Source organism: Bos mutus, chromosome 9, assembly GCF_027580195.1.
Source record: "Bos mutus isolate GX-2022 chromosome 9, NWIPB_WYAK_1.1, whole genome shotgun sequence".
NCBI classification, from domain to species: domain Eukaryota; kingdom Metazoa; phylum Chordata; class Mammalia; order Artiodactyla; family Bovidae; genus Bos; species Bos mutus.
Window position 1 is genome coordinate 13,186,397 of NC_091625.1, and position 19,721 is coordinate 13,206,117.

At 42.1% G+C, this 19,721-nt stretch overlaps 1 protein-coding gene across 10 annotated transcripts in view; it reads right to left on the reverse strand.

Annotated features, from left to right (window-relative positions):
- SLC17A5 (solute carrier family 17 member 5) overlaps positions 1–15,550 on the reverse strand; it is a 76,609-nt gene extending 61,059 nt beyond the window's left edge. For 4 of the 10 annotated variants that reach the window (XM_070376201.1, XM_070376202.1, XM_005902349.3 and 1 more), the window contains exons 1-2: positions 15,120–15,346; positions 2,656–2,852 (exon numbers count right to left, since the gene is read on the reverse strand). In XM_070376201.1, the coding sequence (XP_070232302.1) occupies positions 2,656–2,852; positions 15,120–15,213 (291 nt within the window). In that variant the 5' untranslated portion in view covers positions 15,214–15,346. Of the gene's footprint in view, positions 1–2,655; positions 2,853–3,412; positions 3,476–8,330; positions 8,495–15,119 lie in introns of those variants that run through there. The other 6 variants (XM_070376196.1, XM_070376194.1, XM_070376200.1 and 3 more) reach the window with 5 other exon arrangements.
- Positions 15,551–19,721: the final 4,171 nt, after the last annotated feature.

A 19,721-nucleotide genomic window follows, 5' to 3' on the forward strand; every position in this document is an offset into this window, starting at 1 on the left:
ATAAAAAATTAAAAAAAACTCAGCCTTTTAACATCTTGATAAAATGGCTCCTTTTACTGGCATGTGGGTACATATAAATGCAATTTTGAACCACTGTTCTTTTTTTCCCTGTTTATTTGTTTTTTGGCAGTGAGGCCTGTGAGATCTTAGTTCCCCGACCAGGGACTGAACCCAGGCCATACTAGTGAAAGCACCAAGTCTTAACCATTGGACTACCAGGAAACTCCCCAGAACCACTGATGGAGGCTGAAGAACATGCAGACTTCCTCTTGGGTGGGTGAGTCAATGTGATACAGACATGCAGTTTCTAGGAGTGAATGGAAAATCATTCAAAGTCATAATGTGCAGGCATGCTTGCTATTTTATAAAACTAGACTATGGGATGAATTGTAGATGTTTTGTGACAAAGAAGGCTCAAAAAAGGCAGAGGGTTGATCCAGAAAGTTACTGATCAGGATACTTCAGAGGCTAAGCCAGGCTTTTGAGCTAGGACTGGGTTCAAGGCCAGCTCTATTACTTACTGGATTTGTAACCTGGGAAGATTAAATGGAAAAGGCACATAAAATAAGGCCTGACACATACTAAGTAATCACTTAATGTTAGCTACTAGTATGCAAAAATATAATGTCTCCTCATTTCAGAGCAAGCACTTAAATAAGGATATAGAGCAGTACAATAGAGCAAGAATTTAAACCAAGCCAGAAGCTTCATGTGAGTAGGAAATGCCTTTTAACTAGTAGCAACACACAGTAAGGTGAATATGAAGATTTTAAAATTTTATTAACTTATATTTTTGGTTGTGCTGGGTCTTTGTTGCTATGCATGGGCTTTCTCTAGTTGCATCGAGTAGGGGCTACTCTCTAGCTGAGGTGCATGGGCTTCTCATTACAGTGACTTCTCTTATTGCAGAGCACAGGCTCAGGAGTTGTGGCCCACAGGCTTATTTGCTCCATGGCATGTAGACTCTTCCAGGACAAAGGACCGAACCTGTGTCCTGAATTGGCAGGCAGATTCCTATCCACTGCACCACCAGGGAAGTCTGAATATGAAGATTTGACAGCTGGGTATCTGAATCTTTAGTACACGTAGCCATGTAACCTAACCCATGTGTTAAGAACCATTCAGGATTTCTTTTTATTGTGCATATAAGGCAGATAGGTGGCTTAGATGCTAAAGAATCTGCCTGCAATGCAGGAGACCTTGGTTTGATCTCTGGGTCGGGAAGATCCCCTGGAGAAAGGAATGGCTACCCACCATCGTATTCTGGCCTGGAGAATTCCATAGACAGAGGAGCCTGGTGGGCTAGAGTCCATGGGATTGCAAAGAGTCGGACACGATTAGTGACTAAAACTTTTCAAGTAGTTGAATTATCAGAAGAATTTGTGGAAGGAAGAAATACAAAGCAAACCCACAATTATCTTTGTTTACAGTACTATTCTGTAGCTTCTCTGAAATTCTAGGGCTTCATGAAGTATCTAGCAGTTACAGGTTGAGTCAGGGAAAGTGGGTGATATGTACCCTTAACATGTATTCAGTAGCATTATCAAAGTCCAACGTAAAGATTTTTGATGTCATTATTTTTGTACATGTGCTTGTTTGGGGGCAGAAACCCTCTTCCCTGTTTGAGAAGAGGGAAGTCTTCTCATCTGTAAATGGCAGAGAAGACTCACCTAACATGGGATCTGGCTCCTTGATGAGCACTGAAGATGGATAAAAATATGCTTATAAAAGGACACCAGCCTGTCCCCCCTGTATTGTCTCCATGCAAAATAAAACGTTTAATATGTGTAAAACTCAATTCTGAACAAATGATGAACAAGCACTCATCAATACCACTAGAATACGAGGGGGGCAAAATGATGTAAGTAGCTTAGGTGAGACAAATTATAGATATTTGAAAATAAATGGATGAATTCTTATTTTTCACCCTTGTAGTTGAGATTGTTTAAATTCTCCTAACAGAGGGCTTCCCTGGTGGACCAGTGGTAAAGAAACAGCCAGACAATGCAGGAGACACATGCTCGATCCCTGACCTATGAAGAAGATTCCCCCATAACGTGGAACCAACCAAGCCCAAGCACCACAACTATTGAGCCTGTACTCCAGAGTCTGGGGAACTGCAACTACTGAGCCCACGTGCCACAGCTACTGAAGCCCGTGCTCCGCAACAAGAGAAGCCACCGCAATGAGAAGCCTGCTCACCGCAACTAGAGAGGAGCCCCCACTTGCTGCAAGGAGAGAAAAGCCCACGCGGCAACAAAGACCCAGTGTAGCCAAAAATAAATAAATAAGATTTAAAAAGTTCTCCTGCAACAGGAACCTTTTAAAGAGTACAGCTATTAAATATTGTTCCCATAAAAACTATTTAGCAACATCTAAAACAATCTAATTTCCCAGTATGCCAGACAGGTTTTTCTAAATTCTCTTCAAGGATGGCATGTTTATGGAGGGAACTCAAAAGTTACTTTTCAAACAGATCAGGGTGCAGCAGCAGCAGCTAACCAGTCACTGGGAAAACACAAAAGAAAATGGTTCAGGGTTTACATGAAGAAAGAGTTTGTGTTTCTGTAGGACGAACAAATTCAATGTTTTTCAATATGTTTACCTGGAAGTGTTTTACGATTAAGATCGTCTGCTTGAAAAAACAGCACTCACCGTTTGGTTGCGAAGAACTTTTATGGGAGCCGAATGCTCTGCACACTCGTAGGACGTTCTGTTATCTTTGGCAGTTGTGTTTGAGTCCACCATGTCCACTAGGGCAACACTCAGATTCACCCGTAATGAGTAGAGAACGAAGAAACCAAAAAAGGACAAAAATGCTAGGTTGTAACGAGCAGAGCAGCACACTGGAGCTGAAATAAAGACTTGGGGTAAAACTTCCATGAAAAGAATAACTTAGATCATATTGTCTAAATCATTAAAAAGGTCACTTCTTAGATGTACACAAGTTAGTAAATTATGAATATTTTTCTGAGAATATTATCAGATGAAGTATACCTAAAAGCATGTATCAAGGAGAATTTGTTCTGGTATCTGTACCTTTGATAAACATTTAACATATGAGAGCCTGAACTATAAGATGGTTTCTTAAAATATGGAGGCAACAGTTTTATTAACTTTGCTCAGAAAAATCTGCATTCTGGAGTCAAAACTGAAGCCCCAATCCCTGTCAGCTGACAAGATACGAGAAACACAGGTAAAGGGGTTTAATGGCATTGCTGTTGCTGAAAATCGATCTCAAACATGGCCAATAAGTCCTTGAGTATTCAGCATACCGTGTACATTACTAACTATGGGTTAGTAGTCATCTCTCATCATAAACACATCTCAGCATAAAAACTTTCTGCTAAGGCCAGGGCATGAACCCCCTTCCCTTCTCTCTGCCCCCCACACACCACAATCAATTTCTTACCTTGAAAACCATCCTCAGAGGCTGGGTTTGAATCAGAAGCCATGATTAATACTTAAGCCTTTCCTGAAATATATGTATTTAAGAATCCAGAAGCAAACTTGCAGAATCTATGACAGTTGCAGCCCCTGTGACAGTTGCTCAGTTGGTCTTGCTTAAAGGGCCCGCGGTGAAAAGCACAGTAAGAGAATGTACCACACACACACACATGCACACACAAAAGGAAAGGGAGTGGGTGGCAGAAACCTGTTAAAGGAAGATCATATGACAGGAGGAGTTTGACCTATTTTTTTCCCTCTAATTATAGGTGTATGCACCTACTGTCTCTGGTTTTCTTCTTTTATTGAGTGGCAGAACTGGAGGGGAGATAAGAATTCAGGAAGCTGAATTAAGGGTGACTGACCCCAAGTGACAATGACATAGTGGTGAATCCAGGGTTTTACACCATAAGTTCGGCCAACACTGAGTGTTTTTAAAGATATGAAAATCTATTTCAATTGCTAACGACAAGTTAAATACATACATACATTTATATATACATAAAAGCATATATGTGTGCTTTTATTTGGCAGTGATATATTAGCATTGTATGCACACATACAAATACAGTACACACACACATATGCCTGTTGTTCCCTACTCAGGAATCCTGGTATTTTCATTGACCTAGCTTTGCACAAGGATATATTTGTCAGAGTACAATTGTCTTCGTACAGATTCAGATTAAAGCCTTAATGAAGACAGCACAACTGCATTTAGGTGTATGTTAACATACTGTAATCCAACTCACTCCTCTGTAAGCACTCATACACTTAACACCTGCTACTAATTTTAGCTTTGTGAAAGACTGACATCTTTTAACAGAAAATTTTTCATTTGGCATTCTTGATTTCTTTCTCAAGAGTAGAGCTGGTGTTCGAACTGTGGCACCACCTGCCACAGTTCAATCCAGACCTGTGGAAACTATATTTATAAAGTTTTATTCACACTGCCTCTGTCACCTGAATCTAGATACTCTTGCTCTCCACCCCAAGCAAATTGGTAGCTGTTTAGTTAAGGACAGTTTGCAAACTACAAGGCATGTTTTTTTTTTTTTTTTTAAATTAAGCCTTTTATTTTGTATTAGGGTATAGCCCGATTAACAATGTTGTTAAAAGTTTCAGGTGGACAGCAAAGGGATTCTACCATACATATACATGTATCCATTCTCCCCCAAACTCCCCTGCCATCCAAGCTGCCACATGACATTGAGCAGAGTTCCCTGTGCTATATATTAGGTCCTTGTTGGTTATCCATTTTAAATATAGCAGTGTGTACATGTCCATCCCAAACTCCCTGACTATCCCTTCCCCCATCCTTGGTGCCAAAAGTTTGGGAAGTGGAGAAAAAGCGAGTAAAACGATTTCAAATTACCCGTGCAATTACTTGAAAATCTGATCTAGTAGTTACGGATCAGGCAATTTTAACTTCGGGAGGCACATTCAATAATCAGAAAAGAAAACGCCAACACAGAAGCCACAAAGTATTTGACTATGAGGTTTTAAGAAATATTACAAAAAATCGTTCTTAGTTTTAAAAAATGGCTGTTGACTAGAAATCAGTTGGAAAGATTTTATTTCAAGAAAGTATGACAAGAATAAAGGAATGTATGGTGGCAGAGCAAAATGTACCTGTGAATGTGGCCAGTGGTTGAAACTGGCCCAAGAAAAGTGCGCTTGCATGACAATGAGAGAGTACATTCACTGGGCACCCGCCACACAGAAATCAAATTCAAAGTAAAACCATGCTTGCATAACGAGCAGAGCACCCACCAAAACAAACAGCAGCTTCTAAAACATGGTTTCAACTTAGGAATGTGAAGTAGGTGTAGTTGAAAGAACACAGGCTGATTTAGATCAAAGCAGACCTGCTGATTGGAGAAGGCAATGGCACCCCACTCCAGTACTCTTGCCTGGAAAATCCCATGGATGGAGGAGCCTGGTAAGCTGCAGTCCATGGGGTCGCTGAGGGTCGGACACGACTGAGCGACTTTACTTCCACTTTTCACTTTCATGCATTGGAGAAGGAAATGGCATCCCACTCATGTTTTTGCCTGGAGAATCCCAGGGATGGGGGAGCCTGGTGGGCTGCTGTCTATGGGGTCGCACAGAGTCGGACATGACTGAAGTGACTTAGCAACAGCAGACCTGCTGATGGAATCTCAGCTCTGATTTTCACTGGCAGTGTGTCTTGGGGGAAGGCCGCTAAGAGTTTCCAATAAGAGGTTTCTCAGCTGCCAAATGAGGTGACCTCCATCCACCTCACTGGGTTGTGTGTAGATTAGATGAAGTACCGAAGGGCAGGCAGTAAAAGAGAATCCTCTCCCATTTACCCTGGAGAAAGTCATACCGATGAGATACAGTGCTACAATACACATAAGTGTGTAACACGGGACAAAAGAGGGATGTAAACATGCTGTGTGTGGGGTAGGGGATGGTCAAGGAAGGCCTCTGGGAGAAAGAACACCCAACACTGAATCTTCATCCATAAGCAGGAAGCCATGGGCAGGCTAGAGGAGGGAGAGTAATACAAACAAAGGCAGGGCAAGCACAGTGTGGAAACAAGAAGAGTGAGCACAAAAGGGGCAGGAAGCCATCTGGCCCTGGGCTTTTGTTTGTTGAAAGGTTTCTGATCACAGTTAGATGTCCACTGATAGATGAATGAATATAGAAGATGTGGTCCATATATACAATGGAATATTAGTCATAAAAGGGAATGAATTTGAGTCAGTTGTAGGGAGGTGGCTGAACCTAGAACCCGTTATACAGAGTGAAGTAAGTCTTGGGCTCCAAAATCACCGCAGATGGTGACTGCAGCCATGCAATTAGAAGACGCTTGATCCTTGGAAGGAAAGCTATGACAATCCTAGACAGCATATTAAAAAGCAAAGGTGTCACTTTGCCAACAAAGGTCCGTACAGTCAAAGCTATGGTTTTTTCCAGTAGTCATGTACAGATAGGAGAGCTGGACCATAAAAAAGGCTGAGCGCCAAAGAACGGATTCTTTTGAATTGTGGTGCTAGAGAAGACTCTTTTAAAAGAAACTTACTTATTTTTAATTGGAGAACAATTGCTTTACAATATTGTGTTGGTTTCTGCTATATATCAACATGAATCTACCATAGGCATCCATATGTCCCCTTCCTCTTGAACCTCCCTTCCACCTCCCACCCTATACCACCCCTCTAGATTGCTGAGAGTTCCATGGACTACACGGATATAAAACCAGTCAACCCTACAGGAAATCAACCCTGAATATTCATTGGAAGGGCTGAAGCATCAGTTAGATAGCAAGGGTTGGATCGCAAAGGTTAGGAAGGGTTAGAGAGCATCACTGACTCAGCAGACATGAATTTGAACAAACTGGGAGATAGTGAAGGATGGAGGAGCCTGGTGTGCTGTAGTCATGGAGTCACGAAGAGTCACACATGACTTAGCGACTGAACAACAACAAGGTCAGAGAGAGGAAAAAACTATATCATATTTTAACTCATATATATGGAATCCAGAAAAATAGTACTGATGACCCTATTAACAGGGAAGAAATGGAGATACTGATGTAGAGAATGAACTTGTGGACACAATAGGAAAGGAAAGGGCAGGATGAATAGGATGACTTGAGAAAATAGCATTGACAGATATACACTACCATGTGGAAAACAGATGGCTAGTGGGAAACTGCTATATAATAGAGGAAGCCCAGCATGGCATCCTGTAATGACCCCGAGAAGTGGGATGGGAAGGGGGAGGGAGGCTAAAGAGGGAGAGGGGTGTATATATATATATATATATATATATATATATATATATATGACTGATTCAGCGTTGTCGTAAAGGCAGAAACCAATACAACATTGTAAAACAATCATCCTCCAATTAAAAAAATAAAATTAAAAATAAATTAATTTTAAAAAAAGGAGCAGGAAACAGCAGATGACCTGATGGGGCTGGACTATGATGCTGCAGTAACTGAGTGGAACACTGGTTTCTTAATTTAATAACAAAAACAATAGGCAATAATTATTGAGCTCAATGTGCTCAGTATCAGTCTAAGTGTTTTAGATAATGGTTTTAAGGGTTAACTGGGGTGGCACATATAAAATATTTAGCATACACATAATATGCTTCAATTACTGTGAACTGTTGTTATTATAATGCTTTCTCTGGATATTAGGAATTGAGGAAATTTGGGCTTCCCAGGTGGCTCAGTGGGTAAAGAATCAGCCTGAAGTGCAGGAGACATAGGAGATGTGGGTTCAATCCCTGGGTCAGGAAGATTCCCTGGAAGAGGGCATAGCAACCCACTCCAGTATTCTTGACTAGAGAATCCCATGGACAGAGGAGCCTGGAGAGCTACAGTCCATAGGGTGGCAAAGAATTGGACATGACTGAAGCAACTGAGCATGCATGTATGTTAGGGATCCAGGTTATTTCTCATTTCTGAGAAATTAAGAGTTGAAAAAAGAAGCTATTGAAGAGAGTGGGGGTGTGAAGTTCCCAGTGAAACAGATAGAATTGCTGAGTGAGTGAACATCCACCCAAAACTGGGGCAAGCAATCTGCCCTTGTGTTTCACCTTGAAGCACAACTTGCCTGTAAGCAGATAGCTCACACTGAGATGGATGCAGTGACAAAGCAAGAGGGCAAAGGAGTTTTGAGTACGAGCAAGAAAATAAAGTGCTGGAGTGCGAGTCTGACTCAAGAAGCAAGTAAAATGGAGAGGGCTAATGCTCAGTGAAAGCAGGAGCTTTTCAGCTGTGTTGTTCACTGCTGCCCACCTTCAATGCCTAGAGCAGTGTCTGCAAGAGTTGGCATACAAATATTTAGGGGGCTTAAAAGTAGAGAGTGTGGCTTCCCCAGTGGCTCGGCTGGTAAAGAACTCACCTGCCAATTCAGGAGACGCAGGAGACGCAGGTTTGATCCCTGGGTTGGGAAGATCCCCTGGAGGAGGAAATGGTAACTCACTCCAGTATTCTTGCCTGGAAAATTCCATGAACAGAAGAGCCTGGCGGGCTACAGTCCATGGGGTCACAAAGAGTCGGGCATGACTGAGCGAACATGAAAAAGTCGAGAGGTGTATCTTTTAAAAAATTATTGATTTACTTATTTTTGGCTGTGCTGGGTCTTTTACTGCCGCACGTAGGCTTTCTCTAGCTGTGGGGAGTGGGGGCTACCCTTCATGTGGTGCATCGGCTTCTCACTGAGGTAGCTCCTTTTGTTGGGGAGCACGGGCTCTAGAGAACAGGCTCAGGAGTTGTGCTGCACTGGCTTAGTTGCCCCGAGGCATGTGGAATCTTCCTGGGGCAGGAATCTTCCTGGGGCAGGAATCTAACCCATGTCCCCTGCCTTGGGGGGCAGAGTCTTAGTGGTCTACAAGGGAAGTCCCAAGGGGTGTTTCTGGATGGAAGTTCACAGTTCTACCTATGAAGTTGGTATCTATCTTGACAACAGATAAAACAGACACACCTTCTCTCTACTTCTGGATCCTTGTGAAATCTTCCATAAAAATAAATGAGGAGTCAGTGGGTGGAAAGTTCAGATGGAATGAGAGAGAGGTCAAAGTGGAGCAGTTACACAGGCAGGAAGGGAGGAATTCTAGTTGTGGTTAAGGCAGTTATGGGAGCTGACGAAGTCCAAGGGGTGACTGAGGGGGGAAGGAAGTCATCAGACACGTTTGAGTCTGAGAACTTGAGGCGACGTGTGTGAGAAGTCACTTGAGATAACAGTGGGGAATTAGAACGGAGAAGATGGACGTGTGTCGGGTGGTAAAGCCTGTGATCAATGAAGCAAAGGGCTGGGCAGTGGGCAGAGGAGGAGACCATGTAGGGGAAAGTGGTCTAGCCGAATGGCCCTGAGAGTGGAGGGGTGATTGTCTGGGAGCATCAGTGCGGAGTATGAAGGAAGTGACCCCACCAATTGCTGTAAGATAACAGCAGTAAGGAGTGGGAGTGGAGCGCCCAGAAGGCCAGGCTTCTGTTGGAGTAAGGAGGTGCCTGAGGTGAGTGCAGGCTGGTGAAAACCTGAGAATACCCGGCCTCCATTCACAGTGGGAGGGTTTGACACTGGGGATGAGCAGGCCTGGCTGAGGAGCAGGGACATACTGAGTGGTGGTGAGGGGCTGAGACTGAGGTGGAAAATTCATGGTCAAGGGCACTGACCTATGCAAAGATGATGACTTTTTCTAGAGGAGGGGGCTTGGATGGGTGAGCCCCTTGGCCAGGAAACTGCATTAAAAAAGAGTTCTTATCTAAATGGCTAAAATAAGTTTTGCTTTTAAAAAAGGTAAATATTTAACTAATCTTAGCCTGTCTTGGGCTTCCCTGGTGGTTCAGATGGTAAAGAATCTGCCTGTGATGCAGAAGAACCAGGTTCAATCTCTGTGTCAGGAAGATCCCCTGGAAAAGGGAATGGCAACCCACTCCAGTATTCTTGCCTGGAGAATGCCATGGACAGAGAAGCCTGGCAAGTCCATGGGTTGGACTTGCCAAGACAGTTGGACATGACTGAGCAACTAACACACACACACACACACACACACACACACACCACGCCTGTCTTATGGGTAACCCACTCCTGATAAATCCTTATTCATTTCTAGTTCCCAAATTAATATCCATTTACATGAAAACAAATTCTATTAAAATGGACTCAGTTAATTTTTTTCCTGTTAGGCATTGACTATATTAATTTTTAAAATATATGCAACAATATTAAATGTATTTGCATGGAGAATTTCATGGACAGAGGAGCCTGGCGGGCTGCAGCCCATAGGGTCACAAAGAGTTGGACATGACTGAGTGACCAACACACAACATTAAATGTAGGCCTTGTTTAAATCTATATTCTGAAAGAGAAAAATAAAAAACTGCTAAAATGGACTCAGTTACTTTAATATGTTAACACTGATTATCATAACATGACCCAAGACCACTTCCCTTCATCCTGTAATATGGTTGGTAACTATGAGCACTCCATACCTTATATTTAAGACTGTAATTACATACAAGTTCTATTTATGTGTACTATACAAAGCTTCAGAGAAGGCAATGGTACCCCACTCCAGTACTCTTGCCTGGAAAATCCCATGGACAGAGGGGCCTGGTGGGCTGCAGTCCATGGGGTCGCTAAGAGTCAGATATGACTGAGCGACTTCACTTTCACTTTTCACTTTTCACTTTCATGCATTGGAGAAGGAAATGGCAACCCACTCCAGTGTTCTTGCCTAGAGAATCCCAGGGACGGGGGAGCCTGGTGGGCTGCCGTCTATGGGGTCACACAGAGTCGGACACGACTGAAGCGACTTAGCAGTAGTTTAGCATACAAAGCTTATATAACTGAACCTTGAATGTAACCATCTGCCTCTTGTCCCAAAAGAATAGTAGAGGCAAAAAACAAAACAAAACAACAAAAAAATGAAATAAAGCAGAGGATGTGCCATTATAAGCTAGAAAATCAAGTTCCAATAGAGTGTGACATGAAGAATGGGGCTCTTTTTTTTTTTTGGTGCCAGCTGCTCTGAGGAGTGCAAAATCCAAACAATTTTAATTGATGATAATAATAGTAATTAACATTTACTGTATGCTAAACTCTATTCCAAGCACTTTCTATTAGCTTATTTAATCCTCACAATAGCCCTATGGGTTAGGTATATTATTTTTCTCTGATTTACAGGCACAGAGAGGTTAGGTTAGGTAGTGAAACTAGCATTGGCAATTAGGCACCCTGCCTCCAGATCCATGTTCTGCTTTTAAACACAAAGAAATGTCTAAGGAGATCTAAAACTGACTTTTCCTAACATGAATGAATATATTTTTGGTGCAAACAGTATTCTGAAAGTCCATTTAATCAAATACAAGACACATTTCATTCATACAAAAATAAACCTTCAACTGGTGAGAAGTGTGAGGAATGGAAATTTTATGTGTGTGCCTAATTCCCTTCCTCCCTCCTATCTAAATTAAGCAGAAAAATCTATACATTCCTGTGGTTTATCAGCATCGAGCCTTCCTTCCCCCCATCACTTAAAAACATTTTGGGGGATATATTAACAGTTGATCTGATTTACAATACTATAGAAATATACCTTAATTTGAGCTCTCTTAATAAAGAAGCACTACCTATAAAACAAAACCATGTCCTCTTATCCATGATGGAGTGATTGGTGAACTTTCAAATTTGTGAAGACAACAAAAATGATTAAGCATTTTGCAAGTAGGAATTTCTCAAATGTAACGCAAAGGTGGCAGTGTTGTGACAAGGAAGGAGGATGGGACTAAAATCTAGAAGAACTCTGGTTAGACTTTAACACGGCTACAGCAATCTTTGGGAACTTAATCTCTTTGGCTCTTGGTTGTTTATATATAAAATGATGCCCACCAGATGGTAGTTTAGTCTCTAAGGTGTTTTAACTGATGTATAACGTTATAACTAACATTTTATCAGCTTTTGTTATCTCTTCTGATAAACAAACTATACACATAAGCGTAGAGAAGATACTGCTAATTTCATATAGGCTTGTTCCAAAACAAACATAAATGATAAGTAAAACATATATACTGCACTCAGTCGCGTCGGACTCTTTGTGACCCCATGGACTGTAGCCCGCCAAACTCCTCTGTCCACAGGGCTTTTCCAGGCAAGAATACTGGAGTGAGTTGCCATGCCCTCCTCCAGGGAATCTTCTCAACCCAGGGATCCCGCATTGTGGGTGAATTCTTTACCATCTGAGCCACCAGGGAAGCCCAAGAATACTGGAATGGGTAGCCTATCCCTTTTCTAAGGGATCTTCCCGACCCAGGAATCGAACCAGGGTCTCCTGCATTGCAGGCAGAGTCTTTACCAGCTGAGCTACCAGAGAAACCCAAGAACACTGGAGTGGGTAGCCTATCCCTTCTCCAAGGGATCTTCCTGACCCAGGAATCGAACTGCGGTCTCCTGCATTGCAGGCAGATTCTTTACCCACTGAGCTACCAGGGAAGCCCAAGACATATATAAACATACAGAAAGAGAGATTTTAAGGTCAGCTGAAGATTTATTCCTTCAGGCACCACTAAAAAAGCTAATTCTGGATGAAAAGTTTGTTTGTTTTTTTTTAAACACCTACAATGTCTGAAATGTGCAAAGTAAACATACAGAACATAATTTAAATAAAAATACAACTAATAGTCATCTTGTTTCTCCTATTAGATGTACAGAAGCTAGGACCGGGGCACTACTGAGCGAGAAGACGAGGTAACCCCTGGTGCCTCTTATAAAGCTGTTATACCCATCTTTGTCTTTCTCATTGCTCCTCTCTTGTCCTTGTCATAGCATGCCAGGCACAGAGCTTAATTTAAAATATTGTTGACTAATGCAACACCCTGTAACTTTTCTATAAAACCCTTAAATTTTAAATAGCAAAAAATAACAATGTGTTGTGCTATTTTTATCTTCTTTTCCTCTCCTGTAGGTAATGTATAGAGTAAAAATAAGAGGGGAAGTGGTTATAATAAAGACAGCCACCTCAAGACATGAGGAACAGGGCTAAGATCTATACAAGAACACTCAACCCATGAATCAAGGAGGGATTGTTTTCAAATTTCATTTCCATCTCATTCCATTTTCCAAAAGGAATGAAAATTTTCTTTTTTAATCTACTTTATTGAGGTATATTTTACACACAATAAAATGCTCCCATTTCAAGTGTACTATTTGGTGAATTATGACAGATGTATACATCTGTGATCCCTAGTCAAGATGTAGAATTTTTCCATCACCCCAAAAAGTACCCTAGTGTCTCTGCAGGCAATTCCTTCCTGCCTGTAGTTTCCATGCAATCAATGATCTGCTTCCTGTTATTACAGATTAGTTTCACTTGTTTAGAACTTCATACTGATGGAAAGATACATTAACATGGTGGTTTCCTTTGTGCCTGGGATTTAGCCATATCACGTGTGTCAGTAGTTAGTTTTTATCACTGAGTATATGTGAATATACCCCAATTTGTTTATCCAGTCATTTGTTGATGGATTGATGGATAGGTTGTTTCCAGGTTTAACTATGGATATTATGAATTAAAGCTTCTATAAACATTGTGTGGTACTATGGTCCTGCATGTTTAACTTTAAAATATTAATAGACTGCCAGTTTTCCAAAGTACTTGTACCATTTTACACTCTTACCAGCAAAATATGAGTCCTAGTTATTCCATACGTTTGCCAGTATTTGGTATCTTTGGCTATTTTAACATTAGCTATTTTAGTAAGATGGCTCATTGCAGTTTTAATCTGCATTTCCTGACAACTACTCTGTTTAACATCTGAGTTAAAATTTGATTATATATATATATATATTTCCCAATTGCAATAGAATATAGTAGTTTCTAGGGAATATCTTTATGACGGCATTTATTTCTGTATTTCCACACTAGATTATTTCAGAGAAGAGGATTACAGAAATCTAATTCATATGCCATGAAAAAAGATCAGTTTATGGAACTAAGTCCGACTTCCAGATAAAACGCCAGTATGGTACAGTGCTTACCCTGAGCGTCCACAAAAATAAGCACCTAGTTGCCAGATGGAGCTATAATATTGCTACCTCTACTGCCACCATCTGGTAATGTTGAAAACAAAGTTAAAAGGTTATACTGCTCTTGGTCAAGAAAAGTTAAATTTCTAATTCAGCTCTGTTTCTCAAGCACACATCTTTGAAACTACAGAATGAATGCATGCAAAGTGATTTATTCTTTAGTTTTGATTTCTTTTAAAGAAGCATGATAACAAAATATTTTAATTTTCCCAAATTCAGGGAAGATAAGTTGTGAAGTATTATACATCCTTTTCTATTTGCTGCAATGCTTTGGACAAATTACCTTAGCGTGCTCTGTGGATAGCCTATCTTGAGCCTATCTATGGATAGCCTACCCGTTCCCTAACTTATTAGACTGCTACGACTTCATTGTAGACAACTAACTATACGGGGAAAAAATGTATGCAGTAACTTTTACCACACAATTTCAAAATATTCGCTGAGTTATCCAATAATTTCCCTCCGCATACGCAACAAAGTTAATCCCAGTCCGGTGTTTTTTTTTGTTTTTGTTGTTTTTTTTTTTTTTTTGTCTCCACGCCCAAGGAGCTAGCTACCAGATCACATGCTGGAGGACCAGCAGCTGTGGCAAGCTGGCAGTGACAAGGAGGAAGAGTCCGCGTCTCCGTCCCGCCCTCCAGCCTTCAATTGCAGGTTTCCCCAGGGTGCTTTTTCCCTCGGGATCCTCCGCTTCGCCCTCTGCCCATTCATTTCAAGGTTCTCTCCCCCAGTTCGTTCTTCCACAGGGTCCCCAGCTCAATACTACGGAAGATCGGCCGGCGCCCTGAGTCCGCGGCGCCCAGCAGGTCCTCGCCCGAGCCCGCCGGCTGCACCTGCCGAGGCCTCCAGGGCTGCACCTGCGGAGACCCCCGGGGCTGCACCTGCCGAGGTCCCGCCCGAGCTTCCGCCCGGCCCCGGCCTCCCGGCGCCGCTTGACTCCGGGGCCCGGCACTGGGCTTCTGGGCATCCGAGAAATCGGAGGCTTGAGGGGGGCCCTCACCGGGCTCCCTGATATCAGCCCCCGAGGGCTTGAGCGGCTCTGGACACCCTCCACCTTGGGACGGCCACCTGCCCGAAACCCCCCTGGATCGCGCCGCCACTCACCGGTTTCCGCCCGCGGGGCGCGCTGCAGGAGCGGTGTGCGGTCCGAGCCCTCCTCGCCATCGCTCGGGGCCAAGTCCGAAACCGGGGACTTCATGACGTCTCCAGGGAGCTACGGCGCAAACCTGCCCCGCGGAAAAGAGAGCTCCAGCCTGACCGCTGAAGCCCCCCGCCCCAGGGCCGAGGTGGCCAGGGTGAGCTGGGCCGCTGGCACCACCCCCAGTCTGACCCCGCCCCCCGGCCACGTCGGTCATAGATCCCGCCCCGGGGCGGCCGCGCAGGCTCCGCCCCCGCCGCCATGTTGAGGTCGGGCCACTTGGCTGGCGGTGGGGCGGGGACGGTCGGGTTCCGGAGGCCTGGCTTGCTGAGGCGCTGCGGACGCCGAGTTGTCGGGCCCGCCAGCTGTAGGCCCGCTGGGTCGCTGGTGTTCTAAAGACTAGTGTTACTCTTCCTTGCGCTCCCTGGTAAAGCTCAGAGAGCAGCGGGGACTGGGAACCTTAAGGCGGAAGACAAGGGCTTAAATCGTGCATCATTAAGGGGAGAACTTGGAGTGGATGGCATGTATATGACGTTCCGTTATGGTGGTAATTTGCCATGAAAGTGAAAACCGCTCAGTCGACTCTTTGCGACCCCTTGGACTATCCAGTCCATGAAATTCTCCAGGCCAGAATACTGGAGTAGGTAGCCTTTTCCTTCTCCAGGGGTTCTTCCCAACCCAGGGATCGAGCCCAGGTCTCCCTCATTGCAGGCGGATTCTTTACCAGCTGAGCCAAAAGGGAAAATTGCCATGGATATTAGCAACCCCAGTTCTTTCTGCCCGTGACAGCATATTGTCCCTAGGATAGCTTTGAAGGTGGAAAACAGGCAATAGATACATTGATTCCTATGTAATTGCCTACTTTGCAGTCAAAATACCCAGTTATCAGCAGTTTCCTGTGGTTCACCCTATGCAGTCATCTGACTTACGTCTCCACAGGGCATTTGCTGACTCAGGGAGAAGCGCTAGGAAAATCCACTATCTTGCCTTGGTGTGACCACCGGCAGTAATCCTGGGAACTGGAGATTAATGAGATATAAAAGCGGGGAAGAAACTCACAAGCCAACAGTTGAGTCAGCCAGGTCAGGCGCTTGGTGAGGTCCACGTGGGAACAAATGAGAGGGGTCACCTTTTTCCAGAGGGGAGGGTGGAAGTTACTGAAGGAATTCTTAACCTCTGCATGGGTAATGGCTAGGAAGGTTATCACGTTAAAACTAGGACAAATCAGACCTACTTTCTGAAATTACGTAGATTTTAAACTCTCTGAGGCGGATTCTGGCCTGTCAGAATTCTGTAGTGTTAGGAAGTTCGCAGGTGGCTACACTTTGAATAGCAAGGTTATAAAGGACTTGAACCAGAAAGATTCCAACAAAAACTTGAAAGTTTTCAAACCACAAGAGGTCCTTTAAAAAAAATGCAAAACCCTACCCTTTTTATTTTAGAAGTTTTAAGTTTAAAGAAAAGTTGTGGAGATAGTCCAGAGAGTTTTGCATACCATTTGTCTTGTTTGACATATAGCTGATATCTTAGGTTGGTATGATACATTGATAACATCTAATTAGCCATTGATAGGTTGTTGTTAATGGGAGTTCATACTTTATATTCAGATTTATTTAGCTTTTACCTAATATTCTTATTCTGTCCTAGGATTCCATCCAGAATGCCACATTATATTTAATCACTGTATCTCATGGGAGTCCTCTAGACTTGACAGTTTCTCAGACTTTACTTGTTTTTGCTGACCTTGAAAGTTTTGTTGAGTACTGGTAGAATTTGTAGAAAGGCTCTCAATTTGGGTTTGTTGGATGCTTTTATTGTAATCAAACTGGAGTTATGGGTTTTGAAGAAAGACTGCAGAGGTAAATTGCCGTCGTCATCACATAATTTCAAGAGAATGTGCTGTCAGCATAGCTCATCATTAATGGTTATCACTGGTGGTATTACACTTCATCACATGCTTGAGGTGGTGTTTGTCAGGTTTTTCCTTGTGTCAAATTCCTCTTTTTCCCCCTCCCATTCCATCCTTTCTCTCAGTATGTGCAGCCTGTACTTGAGGGGTAGGTACTTTATGCTTCCTCTCTTTGAAGGACAGAATTCTTTTGTTTGGAAATGTGTCTGTTCTCCCTGATTTGTTTATTATATGTATATATATATATCTAAAATTTGAGACTCATATTTATTAAAATTTTTTACTTTACATGGGAGTATTGTTGATTGACAATGTTGGGTTAGTTTCATGTGTGCAGCAGAGTGATTCAGTTGTACATGCATCATTCTTTTTCAAATTCTTTCCCCATTTAGGTTATTCTAGTGTACTGAGAGTTCCCTGTGCTAGACAGTAGGACCTTGTTCATTTTTTTTTTTTCTAAGCTGCGCTGCACTGCTGGTGGAATCTGAGTTTTCCAACCAGGGATTGAACTTGGGCCAAGGCAGTGAAAGCGAGGAATCCTAACTAACCACTGGACCGCCAGGTAACTCCCATGGTTATCTGTTTTAAATATAACAGCGTGTACATGTCAATCCCAGACTCCTAATCTATCTCTCCCCCACCCCCATATATTTGTTTATTCAATCATTTATTTATGTTAATGTGGACTCATGGCTTTTTATCCTTTGGGTTATAATCCAGCACTTTGTTATTCATTTCATTGCTCAGATTGTTCCAGTTTTGGTAACTTGAGTGCTCCTCTCAGTTGGCTCCTGTACCCCTTTTATATGTCCCTGCCATGTATTTTTTGAGCACTATCTTAGTTTCTGGTATTACAAGCTATCGCAGCTCATCCTGAATAGTCTCCGCTCCTGCCATTTCTCCAAGGGCAGTGATGTTAGCAACCAGGGTGGGTGCTGGGTGTACTTCTTGCTACTCTGTTGTCACTGATTCCAGGCCCAGAGGAGGCACTTTTGTTTTTGTTTCCTTTTATAATCTTCCCAAGAGAATATATATATATATATTTTAAGTATAAAGTAACACCTTTTACTTCCTTGTATCTGGCATTCAATTCCTGCTCACTGCCATAAAAGATTGTTGTTGAGGTTATTTATTTATTTTTGATTGGTAATTCCTTCCTTTACCAGTACTCTCAACCAGTGCTGTTCAGTAGAAATATTATGCATGACATATATGTAATTTAACATTTTCTAGTAGCTACATTAAAAACTTAAGAAACAAAAAAGTAAAACAAGATGAAATTATTTTATAATATACATTATTTAATCAAATCTATCAAAATTTTTGCAAATTCAATATCTAATCAGTATAAAACACTTACTGAGGGACTTCCCTAGTAGTTCAGTGGTTAGGATTTTGCCTTTCAACGCAGGGGCTGGGGGTTTCTTTAGCTTCTTGGTTAGGAAGCTAAGATCACACATGACTCCCCACACGACTCTGGACCAAAACACCAAAACATAATACAGAAACAATATTGTGACAAATTCAGAAAAGACTTTAAAAATGATCCACATCAAAACCAGAAACCATTTAATGAGATATGTTACATCCTTTTTTTCAGTTCTAAATCTTCAAAATGTGGTGTGTATATTATACTTACAGCACATCTTTATTAAGACTGGTCACATTTCAAATGTTTGATAACCGCAGGTGGCTTGGGCTGCCATTTTGGACAGCACAGTTGTAGACCATGTGAGGGCTTACTTTTTCCCCAAATTCTGTCTTTGCATGGAAAAAGAATGTCTTCTGATCAGTGCCTAGTTCAAAAGACTAGCTCTTTTCTTCCTCTGTAAAATGGAGATACTAATAGAAACAACTATTATTGTTAAACAACTCATTTTGTTATTATGAGAAATAAATAAGATAATGCATGCAAGTCATGGTATAGGATGGGTTGTTGTTTAGTCACCAAGTCATGTCCAACTCTTTTGCTACCTCATGGGTTGTAGCCCACCAGGCTCCCTGTCCATGGGATTTCCCAGGCAAGAATGCTGGACTGGGCTGCCATTTCCTTCTCCAGAGCATCTTCCCTACTCAGAGATTGAACTCGTGTCTCCTGTGGCTCCTGCACTGGCAGATGGATTCTTTACTGCCACCAGGGAAGCACTACATGATGGGTAGTAAGTCTCAATATATGGTAGCTATTATCATTTTTATTGTTAAATTTGTTTTAGAAAATGAACTTACCCATCTTAGGAACTCCCTTATTTATATATTGTGAAATGTAGTTTATTCACAGTGTCATGTTATTTTCTGGTGTACAGCAAAGTGATTCAGTTACACAAACACACACACACACATACACACATATATATATATTCTTTTTTATATCCTTTTCCACTATGGCTTATTACAGGATATTGAGTATAGTTACCTGTGCTATACAGTAAGACTTTATTGCTTACCTATTTTATGTATATTAGCTTGTATCTGCTAGTCCCAAACTCCCAGTTTATCCCTCTCCCATTCCCTTTCCCCTTTGGTAACCATAAATTTTTTTGTCTATGTCTGGTAGTCTGTTTCTGTTTTATAAATAAACACATTTGGTGTCATATTTTAGATTCCACAAAAAAGTGATATCATATAACATTTGTCTTTCTCTTTCTAACTTACTTCACTT